The sequence below is a fragment of the Leucopleurus acutus genome (genome assembly GCF_964270905.1).
Source record: "Leucopleurus acutus genome assembly, chromosome: 10".
Classification (NCBI taxonomy): domain Eukaryota; kingdom Metazoa; phylum Chordata; class Mammalia; order Artiodactyla; family Delphinidae; genus Leucopleurus; species Leucopleurus acutus.
The window spans coordinates 77706015-77733853 of NC_139153.1; the positions used below are offsets into that span (position 1 = coordinate 77706015).

General features: G+C 35.1%; 1 protein-coding gene across 2 annotated transcripts; it reads right to left on the minus strand.

Moving 5' to 3' along the window:
• Positions 1-204: 204 nt before the first annotated feature.
• Positions 205-27752, minus strand: MMUT (methylmalonyl-CoA mutase). Of its 2 annotated transcripts, XM_082848900.1 has the most exons (13): positions 27599-27752; positions 23808-24232; positions 22233-22600; positions 18640-18797; positions 17731-17902; positions 15989-16237; positions 13480-13591; positions 11956-12071; positions 9995-10110; positions 8273-8404; positions 6972-7119; positions 4422-4589; positions 205-658 (listed from the first exon to the last, which is right to left on the minus strand). In XM_082848900.1, exons 2-13 carry the CDS (start codon positions 24190-24192, stop codon positions 530-532), a joined length of 2253 nt encoding a protein of 750 aa, XP_082705026.1. In that variant the 5' UTR covers positions 24193-24232; positions 27599-27752; the 3' UTR covers positions 205-529. The 2 variants fall into 2 exon arrangements, with proteins under 2 accessions (XP_082705026.1, XP_082705025.1); XM_082848899.1 differs by lacking the exon at positions 27599-27752 and having other exon boundaries at positions 23808-27098.
• Between the last annotated feature and the right edge of the window lie 87 nt (positions 27753-27839).

Consider the following 27839-nt stretch of genomic DNA (forward strand, 5'->3'; position numbering starts at 1 on the left):
CATTCCAACTTTGGGTCTGATATAATACACTTACGAAGTAATTCTGGTAGAACTTGGCTGAGGACTACAATCACAATATAGTCCTTAATTTTTTCCAAGATAGGTATAATTATTTTACATATATGGATTACATCTTCTGGTGTTCAAGTCAATGTAAAACTAAATTAAAGAATGGGACTAGTCAGATTTTTTTTTAGGCATTGTTTAATTCTTAAAATAGAAAGTAAATAGGTTTATAAGAAATCTTTCAAATAAATATCACAATTTTAAAAAATAATACCTTTGTCTAGAGTTTCTGACAAAGTATTGAGCATACGTTATAGAGAGTTTTTAAGGATTTTTTTTTAATTTTTAAAATTAAAGTGAAACTATACATACACATTTATAGCATAACAACATTCTTATAAGTCAGGTGCTTGAATGTAAAGCTTTCAGGAGAGCACATATTAGTTGCTGAATAATTTGAAGACGTGGCTTCTTTGATCATTAGTGAAAGAATAGTTTAGAAAGCTAAAACAAAAACAGGATGTTACATAGATTGTTGCTTCTTTTCCAAACACTTCTCAATATCATCAAGCACTTGAACGGCAGCCTTTGGAATTCGAGTCCCAGGACCAAATACATTGGAAACACCAACTTTAAACAGAAATTCATAATCCTGTTGAAAGAATTTAATTAGTAGGACAATATTTCTAATTTCAAGAAAATGAAACAAAAGGACAATGAATGCTGTCCTTTCTTCTTTATCCCCAACGCCCCAAACTTTCTCATCCGGTACACTCTTGGCATTTGGGGCTGAAAACTTCTTCCTTGATCGGAACTGCCACTAGCACCACCGTTAGTACTCCAAGACATTAAAAGAACAAAAGACATCCTGCCCATTTTCCAAACACCCCAGTGTGTTGTTTGTGGTGGGAAGCTGTATGGTCCACCAATTGAGAACTTCTGAGCCCTAAACCATAATTTTCTCTCACCTAAATTTTTACTACTTGCCATTATTTGTGTTAAATTTAGCAACACATTATAGCTTTAAATTTACAAGGCTATTTATTTCCTCCAAGGTAATTTTGTCTACAGCTAGTGAATGGTGTAGTACTTTGAATTCGGCTTCGTGATGGAATTAGGTTTTCTAGAAATGAAAATTAACTCATTTAAAAAAATTCTCTGTTGTTGCTGCTGCTGTTTGTTAGTTTTACACAAAGTATGAGTGAAAAGATTCCCAGGGCACAAATACTGCTCCAGGCTTTGGATTGTTTTAACATCAGCGTATCTGTATTACGACGTGCTGTAAAGCCCTGATCCTCACCCACTAGGATGATCATACTTCCAGGACATTCTGGTTTGTGCTTATTGCTGCAACAGCTTTTTTGTTTTTTTTCCCATGAGTCTTTTTTTTTAAATTATTGAGGTATAATTGACACATAATATTAGTTTCAGGTATACAACTTAATGATTCAATATGTGTATATACTGCAAGATGATCACCACAGTAGGTCTAGTTAATATCTGTAATCCTAGTTACACAATTTTTTGTGTGTGCACTTGTGAGTTTTGTGTGTGCACTTGTGAGTGCAACTTGTGAGTTTAAGATTTATACTTAAAACTCTGTAACACACTGAGCTCTTGGTAACTCTCTTAGTTACTTAGTACTATGTCCTTAGTCCTTAGTCTCTAAGGTACTACTTACTTACTTACTTACATACTACTCTCTTAGTAACTTTCAAATATGCAGTATGGTACTATTAACTATGGTCACCATGCTGTACACATATTCCTAGGACTTATTTATTTTATAATTGACAGTTTGTACCTTTTGGCCCCCTTCACCCATTTCACCCACCCTCTACCACTGCCTCTGGCAAACCACCAATCTGTTCTTCTCCATATAAGTAAGATCATGTGGTATTTGTTGTTTCTCTGTCTGATTTATTTCACTTAGCATAATGCCCTCATGATCCACCCATGTTGTCGTATATGGCAAGATTTCATTTTTTTTATGGCTGAATAATATTCCTCTGTGTGTGTGTGTGTATCACATTTTCTTTATCCATTCATCCACTGATGGACGCTTAGGTTATTTCCATGTCTTGGTTATTGTAAATAATGCTGCTATGAACATGGGGGTGCATATATCTTTCAAGTCAATGTTTTTGTTTTCTTCAGATAAATAGCCAGTATTGGAATTGCTGGATCATATTACTTCTATTTTTAACTTTTTGAAAAGTCTCTATATTGTTTTCCATACTGGCTGCACCAATTTACATTCCTACCAACAGTGCACAAGGGTTCCCTTTTCTACACATCCTTGACGATGCTTGTTATTTCTTATCTTCTTGATGATAGCCATTCTAATAGATATGAGGTGATACTGCATGGTTTTGATTTGCACTTCCTTGATAATTAATGATGTTGAGCATCTTTTCATGTACCTGTCGACATCTGTCTATTTAGATCCTCTGTCCATTTTTTAATTGGATTATTTTTGCAGCATCCTTTTTAGTAGTACTCATTTTCATTCTTAAAAGTGATCACATTGGATGATTAATTACATGGTCATGCTAATTATCCCCCAGCTACTTCTTTTCTATCTCTATTATTTCCTTATAATATTCTTGTAATACCATAATTCTGCAATGGCACTTAACATGTGTTATCGCTATAAGCTCCACAATGGCAATGGCTCAATCATTTTGATTAACCGCCATATATTAGTGCTTTCTAATCTAAAATCTAAGAGACTTTCAGTTGAATAATAGCAACACTTTATATATTTACTGGAAACAAATAATGAGAAAAATGCATGGGTGTTAACTGATATATAATTATATTATAAAGGATACCCATGTTAACACACAAGTGTGTCATTATAGAATATGATCCTTAGTCTTTAAACTCATGGGGAAAAAAGTATGGCAAACACCTACAGATATTCTAGGTAATTTAAATATCCAGAGACTTATACAAAATATATTTCCTGAAAATGTCAGCTCACTTATATAACAGGCCTGCATTTCTTCTCAATTCATATTTCAATGCCAGTATTTTGTGCTGCCTAATTATTTTGGTTCTTAAATTTTAATATCATGCCCAAGAGCTTAGGGATTATAGACTCTAAAACTGCAATATAGATAGAAGTGTTCCACAGACAGACAGCAGTAAAGACTAAAAGCCCTTTATATTCCCAAGTAGTAAACTATATTTATGAAGATAAGAGCAAATGTGCTAACAAAAGCAGTTTTGTGTTGACTGTAACACATTAAGTATTGTGTTGTTAGAGAGAATAAGTAATACATAGCTTGGTCACCAGCCCCACATTGTCACCAATCTCACAACCTCATACATATGTGTATTTTCTCATTTCCTAAGTAGTATATTCATTATTTTATATTCTGAGTTGTAATGGAGGGAAAACAATTGTAGACATGGGCACAAGGTCACATGTCATTGACAGATTCCTGCTATATAGTGGTGAGGCCTTTATAGTATGTATGAATCATTTACTTAGGAGCAGTTTCATGTAAAGTTCTTGTAACTCAATACTTTTTCCATTCTTAGTAAAAGAAGAAAATTTGATATAATTAAAAATTAAATTGGAAATAGACCCAATTTATATCTTAACTATTTTAACTTATCAGGAAGGTGTCCCTGCCCCCTTCATAAATTAATTGACATTATTGTTACCTAGCATCCATTTCTCCTTTCCTAAGAGGAGCTACCTTTTTGTTCAAGAATCCACCTCTGCCCCATTCAGCCAATAATTTTTAGGACAGGCTGACTCCATTTATATCTGAATTAGGTATTTTTGGCTCTAAGAAAACTATTCCCCAATCAAATTAGCTTCATGAAAAAGGGGCTCTTACAGGACCATGTAATTTATACAGTGCTGAGTGAAGGCAACATTTAGGGATGGGAATAGGCAGGAAATGGACAAGGCAGTGACTCTAAAACAACAGAAGTAAGTGCTACCGACTGACTGACTAAAGGACTGGCTCCACTGCTAGGACAAGGGGTGCTCACTCTACCTCTAGGGAGGGGCTGATATAGTCACTGTGTGTTCACCATTTTTCGCTACTCCAGTTGTGAGACTTTATTACTTTTATCCTGTTCCTTCTCTGTCATTGCTTATTGAATATAAAGAAGATAGATCTCTATCTAGGTGACGAGTTTGTAGGGAGGCAACTCTCTCATACAAGCATTATATATTATGAAATCAAATTATGCATATTGAATTATAATATAGTCTGAATAGAAAACAACATGGACCACTTTTATAGAATTTACTTAGTAAATGACCTAGGAAATGATCTGGCTCTAAATCTGCAAAAAATTTTTAGAGAAAGTATATAGAAAATTAAAGGACTATGAATAAGCTACTCAGATTTCCCATCATGGTACTAGAAAATGTAGGAGATGAACAATACCTGTGGTGGTATCACCCCCCCACACATGACGAGAATATCTGGCCGTCCAAGGGCGTTGAGTTCCTTGATGAGCTCAGGAACTAGGGTCTTATGCCCAGCAGCGAGTGTGCTCACACCCACAGCATGAACATCTGCATCCACAGCCTGCTGGGCCACTTCCCGGGGAGTCTGAACAATTCAAAAGTAAAGAGACAAATCATTATTTATTCTGAAAAGTGTTTCTAAAGTGTTATACTACTTTAATCAACATTCTAAGATTTTCCTCATTAAAAATCTTGAAGTGAATATAACTTCATATTTCATCATCAAATACCAACTCATCCAATTATTATAATAAACACCAGGGCTATATCTGCTTCTAGCACTACAAACTATCAATTAGATTTAAGTCACATCAAAATATAATTCCCCCCAAAATGTTCAAGATAAAGTAGGAATATAGGCAAAGTATATATTATCTCTTCATTATAATTTTTAAAAAATACATCTGTTGTCTTCACTATCAACATTTACTGAGAGGTAACATGGGATAGGATTTATAAAGAAGTAAAAGACTGAACATAAAATGCAACATGAAAAAGTGAGCCTTAGGTTTTAAAACAGAATGGGAAAGAACAAGATGGTGGGCTAGGAAGCTCCAGGACCTCATTCTCCCATGGAAACACAGAATTAATAGTAATATATGGAGCAAAATAAGGTGAGAACTATAGAAACTAGTTAAGGGGCTACAGCACCCAGGAAAGTGCATAAACAAGAGAAAGGATGGTGCCAAGGAGGGCATGCCTCTCATTTATTAACTGATTTAACCATTGGGATATAGAAGCATAAAGGATGTTTTCAAACATTCTATTATGAATTGAATTACCAAAGATCATATCTGCTCTGTAATGAGTCCGTGACATTGCTTTGATACTGTACACATATATTTAAATCATTTCATATAAAAAGTAACTACAAGTTTCTTATTGTAAATGTAATGTAAATTGAGACAACTGGGAAGGATAAGGCCACCTGAGAAACCAATGCACAATTATAAGCACTAAAAATACTATCAAAATCTGTGAATTTTCTGAGCTGGCACGATTTTAAGGCTCATAATTTTAGCGCAGAATCAAAAGATTTTATACTCAGTAATGGATCCACATTCAAGAAGATCTCTAGGTAAGTCATACAACATATTGGTAAAACCTTGAGTCTGTGAAGAATATTAACACACAAAATTAAAACCTTTAAAAATGTGCATATTCCTGCTATTGATTTCTTAGAGGTAAGACATTTAATTTAAGCATGATTTGTTATTCATATCATACATGCTACCAAAATTGATTAGATTAAAATTCCATTTAGGGACTTCCCTGGTGGCACAGTGGTTAAGAATCTGCCTGCCAATGCAGGGGACACGGGTTCGAGCCCTGGTCCGGGAAGATCTCACATGCCGAGGAACAGCTAAGCCTGTACGCCACAACTATTGAGCTTGAGCTCTACAGCCCAAGATCCACAACTACTGAGCCCGCATGCCACAGCTACTGAAGCCCGCGCACCTAGAGCCCGTGCTCTGCAACAAGAGAAGCCACTGCAGTGAGAAGCTTGTGCACCGCAACGAAGAGTAGCCCTCGCTCGCTGCAACTAGAGAAGCCTGCGTGCAGCAACAAAGACCCAAAGTAGCCATAAATAAATAAATAAATAAGTAAATTTATATTAAAAAATTCCATTTAAACAATTCAGTTCCATGCCTTATGTTTATATAAATTAAACTGTATTTTAAATGATCAAATTTTGCAATTTTAAAAACATCAAATCTAATTTTAATTAAATCAGTCATCAGAGAACTGCATGATTGTACCTTCAGCCACAGAAAAGATTTTTTTTAATGATGTAGAATTATGGTTAACAAAGTTGGTGGTACTAAAAGACAAATTATATTTTTGCACATGGTATATAATGGGGAAATGAACTTTTGGTTATTTGAGAAATTCCTTTAGATGCCAATGTTCCTTTAGACAACACTTTTTAAAAATTCTTTTATTTTATGAAAAATTATTTCCCAAAAGCTAACCACTAAATATTGAAAATGCATTATATTTGATCACTATTTAAAACAAACAAACTAAAGCAAAAGGACAGCAAAATGTAAGTAAAAAAGTAGAATGGGAAAGTATTCAACTTAGAGGAAGACTGAAAGCAATCTAAATACAGTGTATACTATTTGTTTAATCTGAAACATATTTGAGATTCTTAACAAAACCCACCTTAAATGCCTAAGACTCTAAACACATTTACATATTTATCTACCAACACAGTTCAGGACATATCTCCAGAAGTCTGTGCTAACTCTTTATAGTAACAATTTCTTCTAGCCTCTCTAGAGTAATATTTTAAAATCCCAAATGGGAAAACTCTTATGGGAGACTATAAAGGCTGGGCCTCTTCAGGAAGATTTACTTCTTTCCTGGTGAAAATGCAATGAATACTCTTTTAGTCTTCATTCCAGTTGACCTATCCACAGTATGTAGCAATAGTACTTGAAATTCCTCCCACAGTTTTCAATACCTGAAAAAGAGGACCAATATCCACATCAAAACCAAGATCAGCAAACCCTGTAGCAATAACTTTTGCTCCTCTGTCATGTCCATCTTGTCCCATTTTTGCCACAAGAAGACGAGGTCTACGACCTTCACATTCCATGAATTTCTGAACCCTAAGGAACATTTTAAAATACAACAGTTATATATTAATTGCCCAAAGGTAAGATATAAGACTCTAATTTATTTGCAGTAAATCTTTCAAGTTTATTTAAAACATCTAATCTGTCTACTCATATTTTGTTAATATCTCTGTTTCACATTAAGAACTCCATTAAAGCCTGAGTATGTTTACCATCTCCCCCCTTAGAAAAAAATTTGAAAGATGGCACAGACTGTAAGCCTGTAACACTGAGAACATCACAGTGAAGCAAGATAAGGAAATAACAACTTTACAACTTAAGACAGTCCCCAGAGTACAATATTCAGAAATAGTTAAATATAAACTAAAAAATGCCTTCAGAAGTATTTGTACATATACGTGACTCACTAGCTGTTTTGAACTGTCCATATCTCACTTACCCTTCACAAGTGTGAACTCCCCCAAGGTGACCTCAATGTGGTATCTTAATGTATAATCAAAATACTTGCTTGCTTAAATCAATAAATTTACACCTCAGATGAAAAAGCATGAAGAAACAAATTTATTTTTGTTAAAAGAAAAAAAAATGTTCCATTTTGAAGACTTTCACCTTGGCTGTTTTGATATTTATTTCATATGAGTAGTGACATAATATTTTTCATGGAAAATTTATTACAGTGGTTGAGAAAACTAATCATCAGGAAGCTACTACTCACACTTCAGAAGCATGATCAATTTATCTTAATTCATATTTCCAAATCATGTTTGACAGTTATTTACTGTCAGCCCAGTGATGAGTGATTTTAATTTTTGCATAGATGGCAACCAAATATTTACTTTCAAATAGGAAAAGTAAGATTTTATAATTATTTGAGCAATTAAACAATGTAAATAAAACTTAAGAAAATATGAAAATGTACCATCGTAAGGAGATTGAAATCTAAGTACCTGGAGGATATGAAGCAATATCAATGTTAGTTAAACAAACATTTGCTTGAAATGAGAAACTCCTAAAGGGGACTGTGGTGAAAGTTCAAAATATTATTTTAGTAAAGCTACAGATTAAGAGGAAAGTACAAGTCAAATATTTTCCAGTGGTATATGAAAAAATTAAGCCCACCGTAGATTCATGGGGATTGTGTTAACAGAAAAGATGACATTCTGGTTTAAGAAATCTCACATATTACCTCTTGATAGCAAATGATATCTCTTTACTTTCTCCAAATTCCTGGCGATAGGCTCCACTCACCATACGATCACTAGCTTTATGCTCACCAAATACTTTTTTCATGGCATCTGTGATTTCTCCAACTGTACATCTAAAATATTAAATGGAAGTTCTGTTAACATCATTATTTGGGATAAAAATATTTAACTTAACATTCAATATAGTTAGACATATTTTCTTACCTAAGTCAAAAATAGGCTGTCAAAAATCTAAATCTGAATGCTTTCTATTGCATTCATGATAGGATCTTTCCTCAGAATACTTATGAAAAAAAATGATTCTGAATGCCTTTACTGTAAAATGACTGAATGACCTAAAAACTACTAATAGACAAGCATCGAAAGGTTACTGAATAATTCACTGCTTAACAATACAAATGGGCAAAGACCAAAATTCCTACTGATATTTTTTGATAAAAAGTAAATCTTTTAGCATATTCCATTTGGTTATCAATTCATTCAACACGTCTTGAGTGCCTAATATGGGCCAAGCACTGCTAAGTGCTAGAGATACAGTGATAAATAAGACCAAAAAAAAAAGTACCCACTCCTGCAGAATTTATCATCTAGTTAGGGAATACAGATAATGTACTAACAAATAAATAAATTAATAAGATAATTTCATATGGTAATAAGTACTATAAAGACACTGAAATAGGCAAAATGGAATGAGGTGTTTGGGAAAAATGTTTTAGGGATATTGAAGATATGAAGATACAGCTTCTGAACTAAGACCTAAATGATGAGAAAGAGACACACAAGGGAACTTAAGAGGGAAAAGTGTTTGAAAAGGAAATGCTAAATGCAGAGGCTCTGAGAAGTAGGAAAACATGTTTTATGTTCTAAAAATAGAAAGAAGGACATTGGTACACAGCATAACAAAGGAAGTAGGATAAGACAAGGTCAGAGAGGTAGGCAAGGATCATATCCAGCAGTCTTGCAGGCCATGGTTAAGATTAGGTTTTAATTTAAAAGGACTGGGAGACCACTGAAGGATTTTAAGCAGGGAAGTCATCTTATTTCTTTTAAGAAATTAAAAAAAAAAAAAAAAGGAAATTAAAACTGAAAAACAAACAAAAAAACAACCGATATACTATTCACTCCATCCCTTAAGCACTTGAAACAACTTAAAAGTCCATTATATTAAGCAATAAACAAGAAAAGCAAAAATAATTTACTTTTTGACATTATCGTATATTGGGAGAAAAGTGTTTGTGTCACTTGCTTTTATGCATGTTCTGTAAGGCAAAGCACTGACTGCCTTTATGCTGGACTATCTTTTCAGAGATGTCTACATAGTACACAGCCTTGGAAGACAGAGATACTGTCCAGCTTGGACAAAGGGCAGGTTTGCTTACTGTCCAACATAATAATGTCTCCCTAGCCTTGAAAGTACATCAAACTTCAACCTGTAAATCAGTGACACAGGTTTATTATAATAGCTCCAAATGTCCTGAGCCACAGGGAAATACACGAATATTAATACACTTCATTCAAAATGTATTAATGTTTTAAATGCACAGATGTTGAAGAAAAACAAGGTTTTTTTTTTTTTTTGGTTTCCAATATTTTCTTTTAGGTTCACATGGTTTATAGAATCAGCCTTTTATATAAGTACACCCTGAAAAACTAAACTGGTCAACTTTTAGGATTTGGAAATCTCCAAACTTACATATCCTTACCTTGCACGAGCTGCATCTACTGCAAGAGCGAGAATATTCCCATCTCCACTGGCAGCACATGCAGTCAGGGCAGTGAGACACCGCTCAGCCAAAGCTTGATCCCTGCTGGATTTGACCTTACAGAAAAGGGTAAGGAAAGGGGCCATACATGTGATTAGAGAATAAAACAGAGATCAGATTATACTCTTATTTATATCATATGGAAATTGTTCCATAATCCTAACTTTAAAAACAAAAGAAAAAAGTAGAAGAGAATAGTATGTTTCCTAGCATTGATATTCATTACATTTATTCACTCCCTCAACATTTAAGGACTTCCTAAAATAATACTAAATTCTGTATAACACTGATAATTCAGAAACAAGCAGGGCAATAATAAATAATAGTGCTGACCCTCCCAAGTAGTACATGCTACTTAATAGATTACAACTTAGGGAATATTTCAGTTATATTTTAAGTTTCCCTTAGCTAATTAATAGTCTATTGGTAATAATATGTATGTATATTGCTATTCTACTTAAAAATAATCCCGAGAGAAAAAGAGAGACAGAGACAATGAGAAATACTGCAAAAGAGAGAGAGAGACAATGAAAAGTGTAGTCAAAAACATTTTCCCTTGGGTCTTAGCTCTACTCTGCTCTGCCAACAACCTGCCTAAACAAAGTTACCTAAAATCCAATTTTTTACAAGTTTTCACCACCTGTAAAAAAGTCTAAAATATGATACTGCCTAAGATGCCACTAAAATTATATCATATCTATAAGCAGAGGTGGGTTAGAAAATTTATATTAAAGGCAAGGAGGAACCCAAACCCATTATCATTATTGAATTTCTCACTCTTACCCAAAATAAGGTAGATCATCATTTATGGTAAGTGGATGCCCTCAAGCTGTGTGTTTAAGAGAGTTTAGTACAAGAGAGGAAAAAAGCAGTTTTCCAAATATAATAAATATTGAGACTTTTGTGACCACTGGAAATATAATGCTACATCCTAAATAGGACCCTTTAAAAAATGACAAAAATGTGGGAGAGGAGTCATTATCTCCTGAATGAGGGTGAAAAAGGAAACAATATCATTAAACATCTGTCATTAACTCTAATAGAAAAAACAAATGGAAGTTGAAAGTTACACATACAGTCTAACTGGACAAAGTCTACTGGATTCTTAAAGAACATGTGAACTGAGGGGAAAAAGGTCCTATCTTAAACAATCATAGGGAAAGTTAACAGAAAAAACCATCAAGAAATTTCAACTTTCCTGCCTTAGAAATAGCAGTAATTACTAAAGCCAGAGATTAAGAGACCAAAGTAGCTTCATACAATAGAAATATATAGGTTACAGCAGTAAGAATTAATGTTTTATCTATTTTAGTATTTTATATACTTTGGTTCATCTCAGTGAGAAACTAGAAATTAAAACAGTTCTCTAGTTTCAATCTAAATATCTTTCATTCTAAACTGTATCTTACTAAAGCACTATTCAAATATATTTGAATTTTTTTTTTAATTGAAAGCAAATGATTCTTTCATAGTAGTATCAGGAACACGGAAATAAATTACAGTGAGAAGACCTGGGTTCAAATATGGACTCTGAACTTAATTTTGTTTTTAACTTTGAGTGAGTTATATAATCATCTAAGCCTCACTTCAAATGTGTAAATTATAGAAGGCATTGTTATTATGGTGTGGTTTTTAATAAGAATGTATACGTTTCACAGAGGCAGATATCATGATTAAAAACATGAGTGTTTGGTGTCAACAGACTTAGAGATTTGAGTCTTGGATGCTTAATTATTTATCCTGGGCAAGTTTCTCCATCTCCCTTTAGTTTCCTTACCTTTAAAATGCTGGGAAATAATACACACTTCATATGGTGGTTCTAACAATGCAGCAGGACAGCATGAGGGCTTGGACAGTGCCCAGCACACAGAAAACGTTCAAAATATGACAGCTGTTATTACCTTCTTAAGTTTTTCAATCTGCTTGTTACGCACTGAAGTATTATCAATTGCCAGAACATCCACAGATTCTTCTTTTTCCAACTGGTACTTATTTACTCCAACAATTACTTCAGAACCTGTTAATCTCCCAGAAGAAAATAATATGTAGATTCTATTCACAAATAACTGTCTAACAGTAATGCTCTGATCACACACATATTTTCCTTATAAGTTTGATATTTTTAAGTAGTATTCCTACTCTTAATGAAATTTCAATATAGATCAGTGAATACCAATATGGAATGGGGATAGGAGGGGAAAAGACAGGTATATATCAGAATCTCTGTAAGGGAGGGCTTTGATTATTCACCCAAACTATATGCTTTCCCAGAGTTTCTGATAAACTCTCTTCTAACACTACAAAATTAAAACTGTAGTAGCAGCTACCAACTAAGATTTATAAGGTAGAAGACAAACATGCAATGGCTTTTGTAATATTTTCTTGAATCCTCTTACAGCCAATCACTTTTAAACAAAAAATACCTTTAAAATCTATAAGTGATAAACCAGAATTACAAATTATACTTCCTTAACACTATAAATATATTTTGCCTCAAACTACCAGTTTATTACTCTAGCTAAAGACATCCCACCAAGAAAAGAGGTATATCCTACCTCAGGATATACCTCTTTTCTTATTTGCTTCATAAAACTTACCATAATCCGTAATTATTTTGTCTATTTATTTGTTTACTTGTTCATTTTCTCTCTCTCTCTTACCAAAAAGTAAGCTCTATGGGTGTAGAGACCATGTCTGTCCCATTCACAGTTGTATGCCCAGACATAACACAGTGTCTCAAATACTAAAGACTAAAAAAGTATTGGCTGATTGAATGAATAAATAAATGAACAGTCCAATGCAGAGCACAATGACCAATAATAATGTCATCTTCAAAATGGTGGAGATATCTACCCACATATATACACATAATAAATGGGCAAACCTCCACACATACTTTGTACATATGTTTGCTTATGTGCATCCAGGCATGCAAAAATACAAACACAGAGATAGATACATATAGATTCATGAGAAACATTTTATCCAAGTTTCATTTTTCTATAATTTTTGTTTTACTAACTTTATATGTTATCTTCAAACAGAAATTAATATTTCTTTTTTTTTTAAAATAGAATTTACATCATTTAATTTATTTATTTATTTTTGGCTGTGTTGGGCCTTCGTTTCTGCGCGAGGGCTTTCTCTAGTTGCGGCAAGCAGGGTCCACTCCTCATCGCGGTGTGCGGGCCTTTCACTGCTGCGGCCTCTCCCGGCGCGAACCACAAGCTCCAGACGCGCAGGCTCAGCAACTGTGGCTCACGGGCCCAGTTGCTCCGCGGCATGTGGGATCCTCCCAGACCAGGGCTCGAACCTGTATCCCCTGCACTGGCAGGCAGACTCTCAATCACTGCGCCACCAGGGAAGCCCCAATATTTCTTTTTAAATACTGGATTTCACATATAAACTTTTCTACTTTATCTTACCAGAATCTATTCTAGCTTGTCTTCGAGCAGCACATTCTTCGATTCGAAGTTTAGGTATTCCCTCTGCTACAGCTTTGGCCATTCCACCCATCTCTTCAATTTCATTAATGAGCTAACAAGGAAAAACAGATTAATAAAACTAGAAGAGAAGATGAAAATATTTTAATAAACAATACAAATGTGTTATGTTATATAATTACTAATGTTAATAAAATTATAAACTATTTTAGTGGTAAATTAATGTTTCATAAGAAAAGAAATAACAACAGAGCATTAATTAGAAATTCTGCAGAGTTAATGATGCTGTATTATATATTTGAAAGTTGCTAAGAGATAGATCTTAAAAGTTCTCATCACAAGAAAAAAATACCTGTAATTGTGTGTAGTAATGGATGTTAACTAAACTTATTCTGATAATCCTTTCACAATATATACATATATTAAATCCTTACACCGTACACAAACTAATACAATGTTAATATGCCAATTATATCAATAAGAAAAAAGATATTCTGTGCTTAAAATTATTTAAAAAGACAACAGATAAACTAAAAAGTATATTTTGGAAAACACAAAAATCTCTCGCTCAAGTCTTAGAAGCCAACTACAGATAACACTAATTCTGTAATTTTTATTTTTAATTACATAATAAAGTTTTCATGGTTACATAAATACTCTAAAAAGTATATTTCAAAATGCCATTTTATTTTTCGATTTGAGCAGCAGAATAATGATATAACTCTAGCATTACTGACATCAAGAAATACCTAAATCTTCAATCACAGCCTCATATATACATGAGACAGTGGAAAATGAATGGTGGAATGGAATATGATTTCATAGATAGGAGCAAGGTCAAACTGGCTTTCTGCTGATGGATTCAAGAAAGAAGAACCTGTACTGGATTCAACAGAAGCCAAGAATCTTCTAAGAAGCTAAAAAAGAAGGGGACTACTTGAAAATTTGCAACTACCTCTCTCCCATTCTATCAGGAAAACCAAAATTTACTGAACTAGAGAAGCAATGGACTATGAAACATCAAGTACAGGGAGAGGCAAGGATAAGATGTCTTACTGAAACAAAAACCTACATTCTGAATGATAAGATTGCAAACAAAAAGGCACACAGAGGAAACAGTGACAATACAGGATATAAAAGAAAACTTCAAAAAATATAATGATCCTCAGAAAAAGAAGAAGAGATTCTGTAATAATGAAACAACTAGTATGAATGCAAGAGGAAAAATTAGAAAACAAAAATGAGCTCTCAGAAATTAAAAATACGATATATAAATTTTAAAATATTTAAGTAGAAAGATAAAGGCGATGACTCTCCAAAAAACCAGAACAAAAACTCAAAGATGCATTATAGAACAGACAAAAATGTCAGAAATCATTTAAGGAGGGCCTTTCCTGATAACTGTAAGTTCTAAAAAGAGAAACCAAAGGAAAATGAGTGGAGAGAAATTATCAAAGAAATAATACACGACAAATTTCCCAGAGCTATGAGAACATGAAAAAGGGACCATGTGAAAAATGTCCACCAAAGGGGACAGTGCAGGAAAAAATACACACACCAAAGTACATCAACACAAAAATAAAGAAGAGATCCTGAAACTTTCCGAAAGAGACATCCTGAGTGAGAATAGCATCAGATTTCTGAACAGAAATATTGAAAGCTAGAATAAAAAGTAGGTGAATGATTACAAATTTGCTTACAAACTCCCAAATGTAAAATTTCAAACCCAGACTATCAATTAAATATGAAAGTAGAATAAAGACATTTTCAAACATCCAAAGTTTCAACTAATTCATCTCCCATGCACAATTTTTAGGAGGTGCCCATAAGACGTGCTTCAAAATAACAAGGGATAATCAACAAAGAGACAGGATTCAGGACATAGATTCAACATAGTAGAGGTGAAAAGGATTCTGACAATAATGACAAAGGGAAGGTCAAGGACAACAACGGTCTAGAGAGAAACCAGTCTAAATCAAATGAGAATATAGAGGACTTCAGGAAGGATTTACATTGAGATATAATTATATTGGTAATATGGGACAAAGGAAAGAAGGGACAAGATCCAGCTAAAATACAAAGCTACCATACTAGCAAAGCAGTAGATAAGGTCTAAAATTGATTGAATTAGAACAAAGAGTATATACATGTAATTTTAAAACATAGAGATAAAAACAAACAAAAAGACGTAGCTGACTCAGGAAGCAGGAAAACAAGCAAGTGGAGGAGAAAGAACTGCTTTTTTGTTATAGTCTTTTAACATTAGTTGTCTTTTTAACTCTTTGAAATAAAATACTTTAATACAAATGTATTTTTAAACTAAGTTTCAGTTTTAAATACTATAAAGTCAAATCTAAAATTCCCTTTTCTCTGAAACACTTTATAAATCTTGATATAAATCTATCAATGATTTGATTTATAAATCAAAAATCTATAAATCTTTATAAATCTGTAAATCTTATAAACAAAGTTTCAAAGAGGAGGAACTGACCTTCAAGGCAGCATCATAAACATCATTTGTGAGAGATTCCATCATATATGAACCTCCCCAAGGATCAGCCACTTTAGGAATCCCAGATTCTTCTTGAATAATGATTTGCGTGTTCCTGGCAATTCGAGCACTTTTCACAGTTGGCAAACCCAGGGCTTCATCAAAAGAATTTGTGTGCAAAGACTGAGTCCCTCCAAACACTGCTGCCATTGCTTCTACTGTGGTACGAATGATGTTATTGTAAGGATCCTAAAACATTTAGTAAAAGGCAAAAAATCAAAACAAAACAAGGCAACAATTGATATATATTGCAGCCGTAAAAGATGACAATGATTAAGCAGTGGCTGATGCATACTTTCTTTGCCAAAGTCTGTATTAGTCTTCAGAATATCTAATAAATTTAGACAAATAAGTAAACAAACCAGATTTAGGATTAAGAGCCAAAGGATCTAGTCTGTGCTTAGGCACTAAAACATTGCCTCTTATAATCATCTGAAATATAAGTATTTGTTGTGCTTATTTTTGTATTGCCTAAATAGTCTTCTATAAGTGCATCATGAATGTATACTTTGTCTACGTAGATTATTAACATACTTCATTTCATAATTCACTATCTCCTAATTATTGTATACCTTGAAGTATCTACCTTAATGAGGTGCACAAAACTGACAATGATTTATTAATAAATGATTAATAAAACAGATGAACAATGGACTATAAGACAAGAAATATGACTTCTAGTTCATTCTGTTCCTAACTGTGATTTGGACAAGTCATTGGACCTTTCTGAACTTCAGCTTCCTTAGCTGTAAAAATGAGGAGGCTAAGTCAAAAACAGTTACTAAAGTTCTTTCCAACTCTGAAATCTATTTTTCTCCATTTATAAGCACCTGAAATCATATTTAATATGGAGACTACTAGTTTTTATTTGTTTTTTTTTTTTTTTGTACGCGGGCCTCTCACTGTTGTGGCCTCTCCCGTTGCGGAGCACAGGTTCCGGACGCGCAGGCTCAGCGGCCATGGCTCACGGGCCCAGCCGCTCCGCGGCATGTGGGATCTTCCCGGACCGGGGCACGAACCCGTGTCGCCTGCATGGGCAGGCGGACTCTCAACCACTGCGCCACCAGGGAAGCCCCTATTTGTTTTAAATTTATAAAAGCAATGTAACTTTAAAGTTATAAATTATTTTAATGTATCAAAATAATTTAATATGTAAAGAAAATGCATGTTAAAAAAGATCACCACCACATAATTTTTTAATGAAATGAAATTTCAATAGATTACTCAAGTGATAATAGCTTTTAAATTGTTTGTTTGCATGCATGCTTATTTAAACACAACTATAATAAAAAAATTTGTATGTATAAAATCAAATTTTAATGAGGAAGATTTGTGTTAAGAATTTTAACCATTAAAATTATTTAAGACAATATTACTTAAATTATAATTTGTACTTCTTCCTCATCATCACATTTTTTTACTTTTAAAAAAGTAAAATACACAGCCGTGCAGGTAAGCTAAGATTTAAATGATTTTATATTGTTAACCAACAGAGGGGGCCAATTTTATTTATTTATTATAATTTGTGTAAAAACAAATATAAGTATGCACTACGCTTCAGAATAATTATGATTTTCAAATATTAGCAGATAAGTTCTTAAATCTGTTTCTTGACTATGCCAAGTGCTTAGAAGAAAATATATGACTTTACTAAAATTCTGCACTTTAAATGTTATACATACTTGCTCAGTAAGTGACCATCCTGAAGTCTGGCAATGTGCTCTTAGAAGAAGAGATTTAAAGTCTTTAGGCTTAAACATTTTCTCTATTAAGTGAGCCCAGAGTCTTCTCCCAGCTCTCATTTTTGCTATTTCCATATAAAAGTTCATGCCAATTCCCCAGAAGAAAGACAACCTAAAATAGTAAAGTCCAGAATTTGATTATAAAATGGAAATTAATTGTATCACATACATACACACAAAAAGCTCAGATTTTAATTTCAAGCTACTCAGTTTGAATTAAAAACAAAACATATGTACTTCAGTAACCTTAAACGTGTAATAATAGATGACTTCCGTATTTTAAAATGGAAATATTAAAAGAACAAAAGCAAATCTGTCTTGAAAATCATATTTACATTTTAATATTATTTGTCAAATGTGCCGATATAATTGTGTTCTCTGAACAGCAGAGGCCAAAATTCCTCTAATTTACCAAGAAGTACAGTAAAATTTAATTCTGAATTTTAATTATAAACAGTATTGGCTTATTCCCTCTTTATCACTCATATAAAACATAAAAAAAAATCTGGTATATTTATATATACAAATTCATTTTTATCAAAATATTTTGCAGGCTTCCCTGGTGGCACAGTGGTTGAGAGTCCGCCTGCCAATGCAGGGGACACGGGTTCGTGCCCCATTCTGGGAAGATCCCACATGCTGTGGAGCGGCTAGGCCCGTGAGCCATGGCCGCTGTCCGGAGCCTGTGCTCTGCAACGGGAGAGGCCACAACAGTGAGAGGCCCGCGTACCACAAAAAAAAAAAAAAATATATATATATATATATATATATATATTTTGCTATACACTCATAAAATGGTCCTGTGAACTTTCTTAATGTTGAGGCAATATCTGAGTTTAATTTACTCACCTTGGTGCAAATTCATCAATTGTCAGGCCAGCTTGGAGTCCGGTTCTACAGTACTCCAACCCATCTGCTACAGTATAGGCCAGTTCCAGAATGGCATCAGCTCCTGCTTCCTGCATATGGTATCCACTAATTGAAATTGAATTAAATTTTGGCATGTGCTATATAAAATAAAAAAATACAACTGTAAATAAAAATATAAGAAAGGTTCTATTAAATCTATCTTCTAAAAGACAATATTATTTTAAAATGATATTCGATTCAGATATACTAATTAGTTCATAATATTAACTGAAAATATTTAATGTTTAGTTACATTCAATTCACTTTCCAATTAAAATGGCTGATCCAATGAACCACTGTAAGGACTGTACCTGTTTTATTTTTCTAGTGAAAAAGAATCACCAACCATCATTTAGCACCAAAAGTTAAACTCTGAAATTAGCTGGCTGAGGTTAGGAATGTAACCTTTGGCCCAAGAACTGAATGATGACATCTTTAATTCCAAACTCATGACTTCGACCTCATAAGAGGTCCTAAGACCTCAAACCTTCGGGAGAATCTGCTGAAGATGTACAAATTTAATTATTATTAACTAGTTATTAATTATCTTGTTTGAATGAACTCATTGAATATGAATAAGTACACAGTGGGTAAAAAAAGAAAATGGTTCAGTGCTAGTACTATATATCAAAACAGGAGAAAATGCATGGCTTAAAAATCAAAGATTTCCGTTTGATTTACTGTGACATTTAATGCTAAGGATAATTCAGACAGGTTCCTTCTACCACAACCACTAATCCACTATCCCCCTAAAATGTCACATTAGGTGGGGTACATATCACACAGAACCTGCAGAACCAAAAAACGATTATCCTTCCAAGAATTAACCAAAGATAAAATAATAAAAACTAAATCAGACATTCATTACAGTTGGTTCAGAACATGGACTCAAGTCAGAGTGCTCAAATTCTAGTCATGTCACTTAACTAGCCAGAAGACTATAGGCAAGTTTCTCACCTTGTTATCCCTTGGTTTCCTAACCTATAAAATAGAGATAATAACTCTACCTTCCTCATGGAATTGTTGTAGGATTAAAAGAAACGATTCATCTAAACAACTTAGTACGGTATTATGCCCGTACACAGTAAGTAATCATAAAAAGTTAGCTGTTGCTAGTGTATGGTATGGATTATCTGTATTTTACATTTGCAAATATTTTATTTATAACTAACCAAGAGTTCTTGAAAAATGTTCATCACAAAAGCAATAAGGGGATTGAATTACATGGAATTGAGAGACTACTTGAATATATCTGGAGTTACAAACGAGAAGGAAACAAACATGTGCTTCTCTACTGAGAGGAGTTTAATAGTAGAATTTTTTTTAAGAATAGTAGAAACACTGGGAACATTGGAATATTATTCAGCCTTTAAAAGGAAGTAAATTCTGGGCCTCCCTGGTGGTGCAGTGGTTAAGAATCCGCCTGCCAATGCAGGGGACACAGGTTCAAGCCCTGGTCTGGGAAGATCCCACTTGCTGCGGAGCAACTAAGCCTGTGAACCACAACTACCAAGCCTGCACTCTAGAGCCCACGAGCCACAACTACTGAAGCCTGTGTGCCTAGAGCCCGTGCTCAGCAACAAGAGAAGCCACTGCAATGAGAAGCCCATGCACCCCAACAAAGAGTAGCCCCTGCTCACCGCAACTAGAGAAAGCCCGCGTACAGCAACGAAGACCCAACGCAGCCAAAAATAAATAAATTAAATAATTTTTTTTAAAAAAGTAAATTCTGAAACAGGCTATAATATGGATGAAACAAGGGCATTACGCTAAGTGAAATAAGCCAGACACAAAAAGACAAATACTGTATGATTCCACTTATATGAGGTACTTAGAGTAGTCATATTCATAGAAACACAAGGTAGAATGGTGGTTGCCAGAGGTTGAAGGAAGGGGAGAATGGAAAGTTATTATTTAATAGGTACAGTTTCAGTTTTGCAAGATGTAAAGAATTCCGGAGATGGATGGTGGTGATGGTTGCACAACAATGTGAATGTACTTAAAGCCACTGAACTGTATACTTGGAAATGATTAAGATGGTAATTTTTATGCTATGTGTATTTTGTCACAATTAAATATTTTTTAGAGGAACAACATAAAAGTTTAGTTACTTCAAATAACATACTTGATCAATATCTGAAACTGGCACTTTTATCACTTATATGAAAGATTATATAAAGCAATTTTGAACTTGTAGATGACATTAGTGTTTCACAAGGTTAAATGCCCAAGTACATAACAGCAGACTGGTACTATCCACTCCAATAGCCATTCTCTACTCTCCTCTTGTACCTGAACCATACATTCAGTGCCAAAGTGTTCTACATTTCCAATCTTACCTCTTTCTGTCAACTGAGATATAAGTGGAAGTTTGGTTTGTTCCTTCTGGAAGTTCACCTTTAATCAGAGGGGCTAGGTCCTCTCCCCACACAAACACAGCCGGCCCACCTACTTCCTTAATCATGAGCTGGCACACAAACAATAGAGAAGCCAAATGAAAGGAGGCTGGAATCCTCACGACTGTGGTGTTTCCATACAACCAAGACCTTGAGTCTACCGTCCAACTTTTTTCAGTTGAAACAGAATTGACTCCTATTTAAAGCTACTGCTATTTGTGTATGTGTGTGTGTCATATACTGCTCAAATCAATCCTCCTGTGCATGTGTTCTTGAAATTGAAAAAGGTGAAAGGCATGTATTCTATACAATTCATGTGAGCAGATGGAATCTATGAAAAGCAATAAAATTGAAAAGTATAAAGTTTATCAAATGAGGAGAGCAGGCAATGCTAGCAAGAGTTCGGAGATAACAGCAATTACAAGAGGTAAAGAGATTAGAAAAAAGCTTTGATGATGAAGGAGAGATGTGCCCTCTGCTATGAAATAATGGTCTAATTTTAAGGTAGGTAAGAAGAGAGCATTGCCAGCAAAAAGTAAAGTGGGAATGATGGGGGAAAATATAAATGAATTACTCAGAGGAAATGAAGAAGCTTTATGTTTCCCTGTAGAAGGATTGCTGCTAATATAGGAATACTATAAGAACCTTATTTTCTCACCAATCTTGGGAAAATGAACCTAGTTCAGGGGTGAAATATTAGGGACCTCATTGTGGTTACAGATATAAGTGTTATCTTCTAATCCAGTTTTTTGCAGAAATAAAGCTAATATTTTGATCCCCATCTGTCTGACACCAGTGTCTATTCACAACTGGATCTGAACTTTGGAGAGAAATAAGTGTAAATTATGAGCCCTCCCTGATTCTAACAAATATCAGAGAATAAAAATTTTAATAAAGAAAATACAGTAAATATCTACTGCCCAGATTCTCACAGGTAATGACAGACCATAAAACTAGTACATTAAAGACCAAAAAATAAAAACAATACACACACATAAAAACAAAACCCACACCCTGACTCTATACTACAACTATTACTCTGACTCAATTACCAAATTCAAATTAGGCTATGGCATTTTATAAAAATTCCTACATTCAAAGAACTACAACAAAATCTATAATAACCACAAAGGATACCTTTGCTGTATATTGGAAGATGTCAGCAATAATTTTCATGGATGGTTCTGGAGGAAAAATGTAAGTATTTCTGACCATAAACTCCTTTAGTATATCATTTTGGATTGTACCAGTAAGTTTCTCTTTAGGTACACCTTGTTCTTCCCCAGTTACTATAAAAGTTGCAAGAACTGGAATAACTGCTCCATTCATGGTCATGGAAACTGACATTTTTTCTAAAGGTATTCCATTGAAAAGAATTTTGGTATCTTCCACAGTGTCAATAGCAACTCCAGCCATTCCAACATCACCACGAACTCGAGGGTTGTCTGAATCATAGCCACGATGAGTTGCCAGATCAAAAGCAACTGATAATCCCTGCTGACCGGCTAAATATATAAAGAAAAATAATGTAGGATTAGAGTCTGACATCAAAGTAAACTGATTTTCTTTAACACTACTTAGTGTTGATTCATCTCATCACATTATACTTTTATAATAAACATTTTTTATGCTCAAAACAAACTTAAATAAAATACTTTATTTCCTACTAAAAGTCTGCTGTTTCTCATGTGCTAAAATACACAAAGCGAATTCCAGACTTCACTATAATAAAGGATAGATGGAACCAAACGTGTCATATATCTCATGTTCATCTCAAGATTTTTTTATCTTAACGATTTTTTAAAAATTTTTCATTTATTTCTGGCTGTGTTGGGTCTTCGTTGCTTCCCGTGGGCTTTCTCTAGTTGCCGCGAGCAGGGGGCTACTCTTCGTTGTGGTGCGCGGGCTTTTCATTGCGGTGGCTTCTCTTGTTGTGGAGCACAGGCTCTAGGCATATGGGCTTCAGTAGTTGTGGCATGCAGGCTCAGCAGTTGTGGCTCGTGGGCTCTAGAGTGCAGGCTCACTAGCTGTGGTGCACGGGCCTAGTTGTGCTCCACGTGGTATGTGGGATCTTCCCAGACCAGGGCTTGAACCCGTGTCCCCTGCAATGGCAGGTGGATTCTTAACCACTATGCTACCAGTGAAGCCCTATCTTAACAATTTTTGATAGAAATATATTTAAGATTCATGAAAAGAGATGGCTGTTTGTATATAGTTAACATAATTTAGTATTTGTATGCTCGCTTATTTATTTTTGTTCTTGTCTTGACTATTCAAATATTATGGGAAATAGAATTATGAAAACCATGCAAAAAACTAAAATTTGTACATGATCATTTGCTTATTCCTTTCTTGGGTCATCACTTAAACCATTTTCCCCTCCAATTCCTATCCTGATGGTTTTAAGTAAAAGCTTCTCAAAGGCAAAGCCAAGGTCTCTTTTCTTCATACAGCTTCACTTCACCTAATTCCTTTTACACAATGTGCATGTAAGTATTGTTTACTCTCAAGAATTTAGCACTTTATTCTGGGTCATCTATCTTTTTGACCATGGAAGTTGAAAAACATTCACTTTTTTTCAGAGTATAGCCTTAACTACAAAATTTTGAAGTGACTATTACCTTTATAGAAATTAACCAGCCTCCCTTCAAAAAAACCAAGATGAGGAAGTGTATGTTTGACCATAAATATTACGTCTCACTAAAATCTCACCCTTAATATTGTCCTTATAGAACTTATTGCTCTCTTCCACAGTACTAAAACCAGCATACTGGCGGATGGTCCAGGGCCTAAAGGTGTACATGGTGGGATATGGCCCACGTGTGAATGGCTTTACTCCTGGAAGTTCTTCAGGTAAGTCCTTGGTATCCCTGCTGGAATACAGAGGCTTTATGGAGATCCCCTCTGGGGTGTGCCATATTAGTTCTTCCGGGTTTTTGCCTTTCAGCTGCTTTTTAGCCAGGGCAGCCCATTCTGGGTGAAGGGGTTGTTGCTGATGCAGAAGTCGCTGCCATATAAGCCTGGAGCCTGATGACTCTTTCAGCTGCTTCAGGTGATGAGGTGAAAGCAAAAAAAGCCGACTCTTAGCCGTCAGCATGATGGAGCATGGAAAACACCCAACAGGAACAAGAACTGACCTAGAAAAAGAAACACAGTGCATATGTATTTATAAGACAGCAGCAAAATAGGAGCTTTTGGTGAAAAGGGAAAAGAGAAAGAAAGGGTGTATCAGTATGATTTCATCTCTTCTCCTCTGCTGCCCCCTCCACCTGATATTTTATAACTCTGGTCCCTCTTTTCCACAACTGCTATCATTGTTCTAGTTCTAGTCCTCTCCCTCAAGAGACTCTTAGTTGGTTTTACTGACCAATCTTACCCCCTCTCATTCACTCCACACACTGACACCAATGAAAATATGATCATGTATCACACTTCTCGTAAAATTTTTCAAAGGCTCTGCATCACGTAGAGGATCGAGCGTTGCCTCCTAACTAACTTTTTCATTCAAAAGGTTTTTATTTAACACCTACTTTATGACAGGCAGTGTTGGACGCTGAAGAAAAAAGTGGTGAACGAAACAGGTATTCAAGGCCCCCATGACCTGAGCCCTGCTTATCTCTCAGAATCACCTCTGCCTTTGACCTCTACACATTTTGTGTTCTAGAGATACTGGATTACCTACAGTTCCCTGCATACGTCAAAGTTCCGGGACATGCTCTTGCTCTTCCATCGACCTAGATACTCTTCTTTGGCTAAGGCATCACCTCCAGTACGCGGGGCTTTCTATGTGACAGGCACTCCTTAAGGACTTTATGTAGAGCAGTAATTTTAATCCTCGTAACACCACCAAGAAATAGGTACTAATATTATCCCCATTTTACAGATGAGGAAGCTGAGGCACGGAAGACCTAGCATTTAAACCTAGGAAGCATTTAACTAATATACTCACAGCCAGTCCCTGAAACTACAAGCTCAGCTAAATGGCCTCTTCAGTAATCCATACCACAGAGCTCTGTTTCCCTCTTTATACATCTATCATCTCCCACACTACAATATATTAGAACATTGTTTTTTTTATGTTCATATAAAATATTTCTTTATATATGTTTTATGTTTATACAAAACACACATATATAAAATTTCATATACTGTATATATTCTCCTCTATTCTATAAACTGATCCAACATCAGAGCTGTATATTCCTGATAATTAGCAGTCTTTTTCATCATTTTAGGTAACTAAGTCCGATTTCATCATTTTACAGATGTAGAAATTAAAGTCCAGAGAAATACAGAAATAAAGTGGCTTGATCAAAATTCCACACAGAAAAGCAGTAACTGTTCACCTGAGTTACTAAATCCTTGTCAGAGTCATATAGTCTCAATATGTAGAGCCTAGTATTTTAAAAGATTTTGAGTTGCAAATTTTATCAATATATTCATCATGCCAAGCAGTAGATAAGGCAACAGCAAAGTGAGCCTAAAATTCTATTTTCCATACTATTTCTTACCTATCAATTTGGAGCTTAAAAGAAAATAAGAATACCCAACATTTGTTAGGGAGTTGTGAAACAAAAAGACAATCCACCGGTGGGAGTATTAACTGATTTAACTATTTCCAAAAGCAAATTGGCAATACGCACAAAAGGTCTCTGAAATGATTATGCCATTCCACTGAGGGCCATCAGTCCTGGGAAAATTACTAGATAAAATACATGTTCCCTATAGTTTTACTTGTAGTAAAGAAAACTTAGAAACATCATCAATGTCTAACAATGAAGAAATAAGTGAATTACAGTATATATAAATTACAGAATTTTATATAGCTATTAAAATATGTTTAGGATATCAGCAAAACTAATCTTTGATGTCAGAAGTCAGAAGAGTGGTTACGTATGCTGACTAGGAGAGAAAGGGAGCAAGAAAGGAGCTTTGGGGTGATGGTCTTGATCTGAATTCCTATTATACAGATGTGTTGTTTGTGGAAATGCCTCAAATTTTACAATTATGATATGTGCACTTATCTGTAAGTATATTATACATAAGTTAAAATTTAAAATATGTTATGCACGGTTTCTTAAAAAAGGAGATAGGCTCAAAAAGTATTAAGTGAAAGATAAAAAACTGTAAATGCAATGTGTTCAACTAGTTAAAAAAGTGCATAGAACAAACTCGAAACAGAAATACAACAAAAACAATTCCTATTTTTCTTTAACTACAATGATTCTTATTCTATTAAATCCATGGGGTCCTTGTCATCCAAGTTCTTGTGAGCCATAAACTACAGGTACCAGCTTAAAACGTGGGTGAGAAAAATAATTAATTTATAACTGAACCATTAGGGTAGTAATGATATAAAAAGTAATCTGAAAACTGCCTGAGACTAGATTGCAGACAGATAATATCAAACTCATTTCACACAAAATACAGGTAGGGCTTTTCTAAACCTGGATAAATGACAGGAAAGAGCCTTATATTATATAAGTGACTTCCTAAAATTGCATGGCAAATTGGTAACGGTTGGAAATAGCCATCACTTTTAGATAAGAACACAACTTCTGCTGATGGCAACAGGATTTCTGCATTCTTCTCATATCCATCAAGAGAGGCTTCAGCATCCAAAGAAGCAACATGCAAAGCAAATATAATAAGTTATTGATGGTTAGAATGTATTAAAGAGCAACGATGAAGCAAGCCTGACCCCACACCCTCAAAAAATACGGGTAAAACACCTACGTACAGCTCTGAATCAAATAACTTTCAAGTTTGTTTACATGTGGTTCCGCAGTAATACTTCAAGAAAAGCTAGCTTGGAGAGGACAACATACAGCATGCCAATTAAATGTACTATTAGCATAAATAAATCATGAACCATAAGAAAATACTGGGAGAAAAATCATTAAATGATTTTAACTGTGACACACATACACAAACAGATTATTCAGAGTTTCGAGCTTACGAAGGATTGCTCTTTCAAGATACAAATGAGAACAAGTTAGTAATTTACACTTTCATGTCAACTTAGACCTGTCTTTCCCCCTCTCACCCTCACCTTCATCTGTACACAGAAAGACACTTCCACTCCCGCCACCTCTTACAAAAAACCCTCACAATCACCGCGGCCTAGACGGAAGGCAGCTGTGAAGCCAGCACATCTCTCTGAAATCTACAATCGCCCTCGGCCTAGAGAAACTTCGGGGTGCCTGGGGGGGGCCAAGGAAGATGGCGACATGGCCTCTGGGACATTAAAGGCACCTTCTATCCTGTAGTACCTCCGGACTCCCCCTCGCTGAAAGAGAGCGGTCAGTGGAGAATCTAAACCTAAGAAGCAAGTAGAGGAGAGTGGGATCCCTTCCCAGTCGTAAAGTAAAGAAGCAGGAAGTTGGGAGGTTGGGAGGAGGGAAAGGACCGAGGCTCAGAGGACAGGTATGGGGGAGAGAGGAGTCTGAAGAATGGAGGGATTTGAAAGGCTGACGTTCCTCACGGTGCACGGTCTTACTCACGGGTCGGCCTATCTCGGACCGCGGATGCGGGAGAGAACGGCTGGACCTCGGCGCCTCTAGCCCTACAAGTAAAAGGTCCCCAAAGCTGGGCCTGCGACCAAGCAAACGCAAAGGCCAGCGGGACGGAACGGGGGCGTCGGCCGATACCACTCTCTTTCCAGCCAATCTCATTGAACTCTCGCGGGAGCGCTCCCGATGACGTTAGGGGCGTGGCTAGATGCCCGCCTCTCTCCACAAGCGT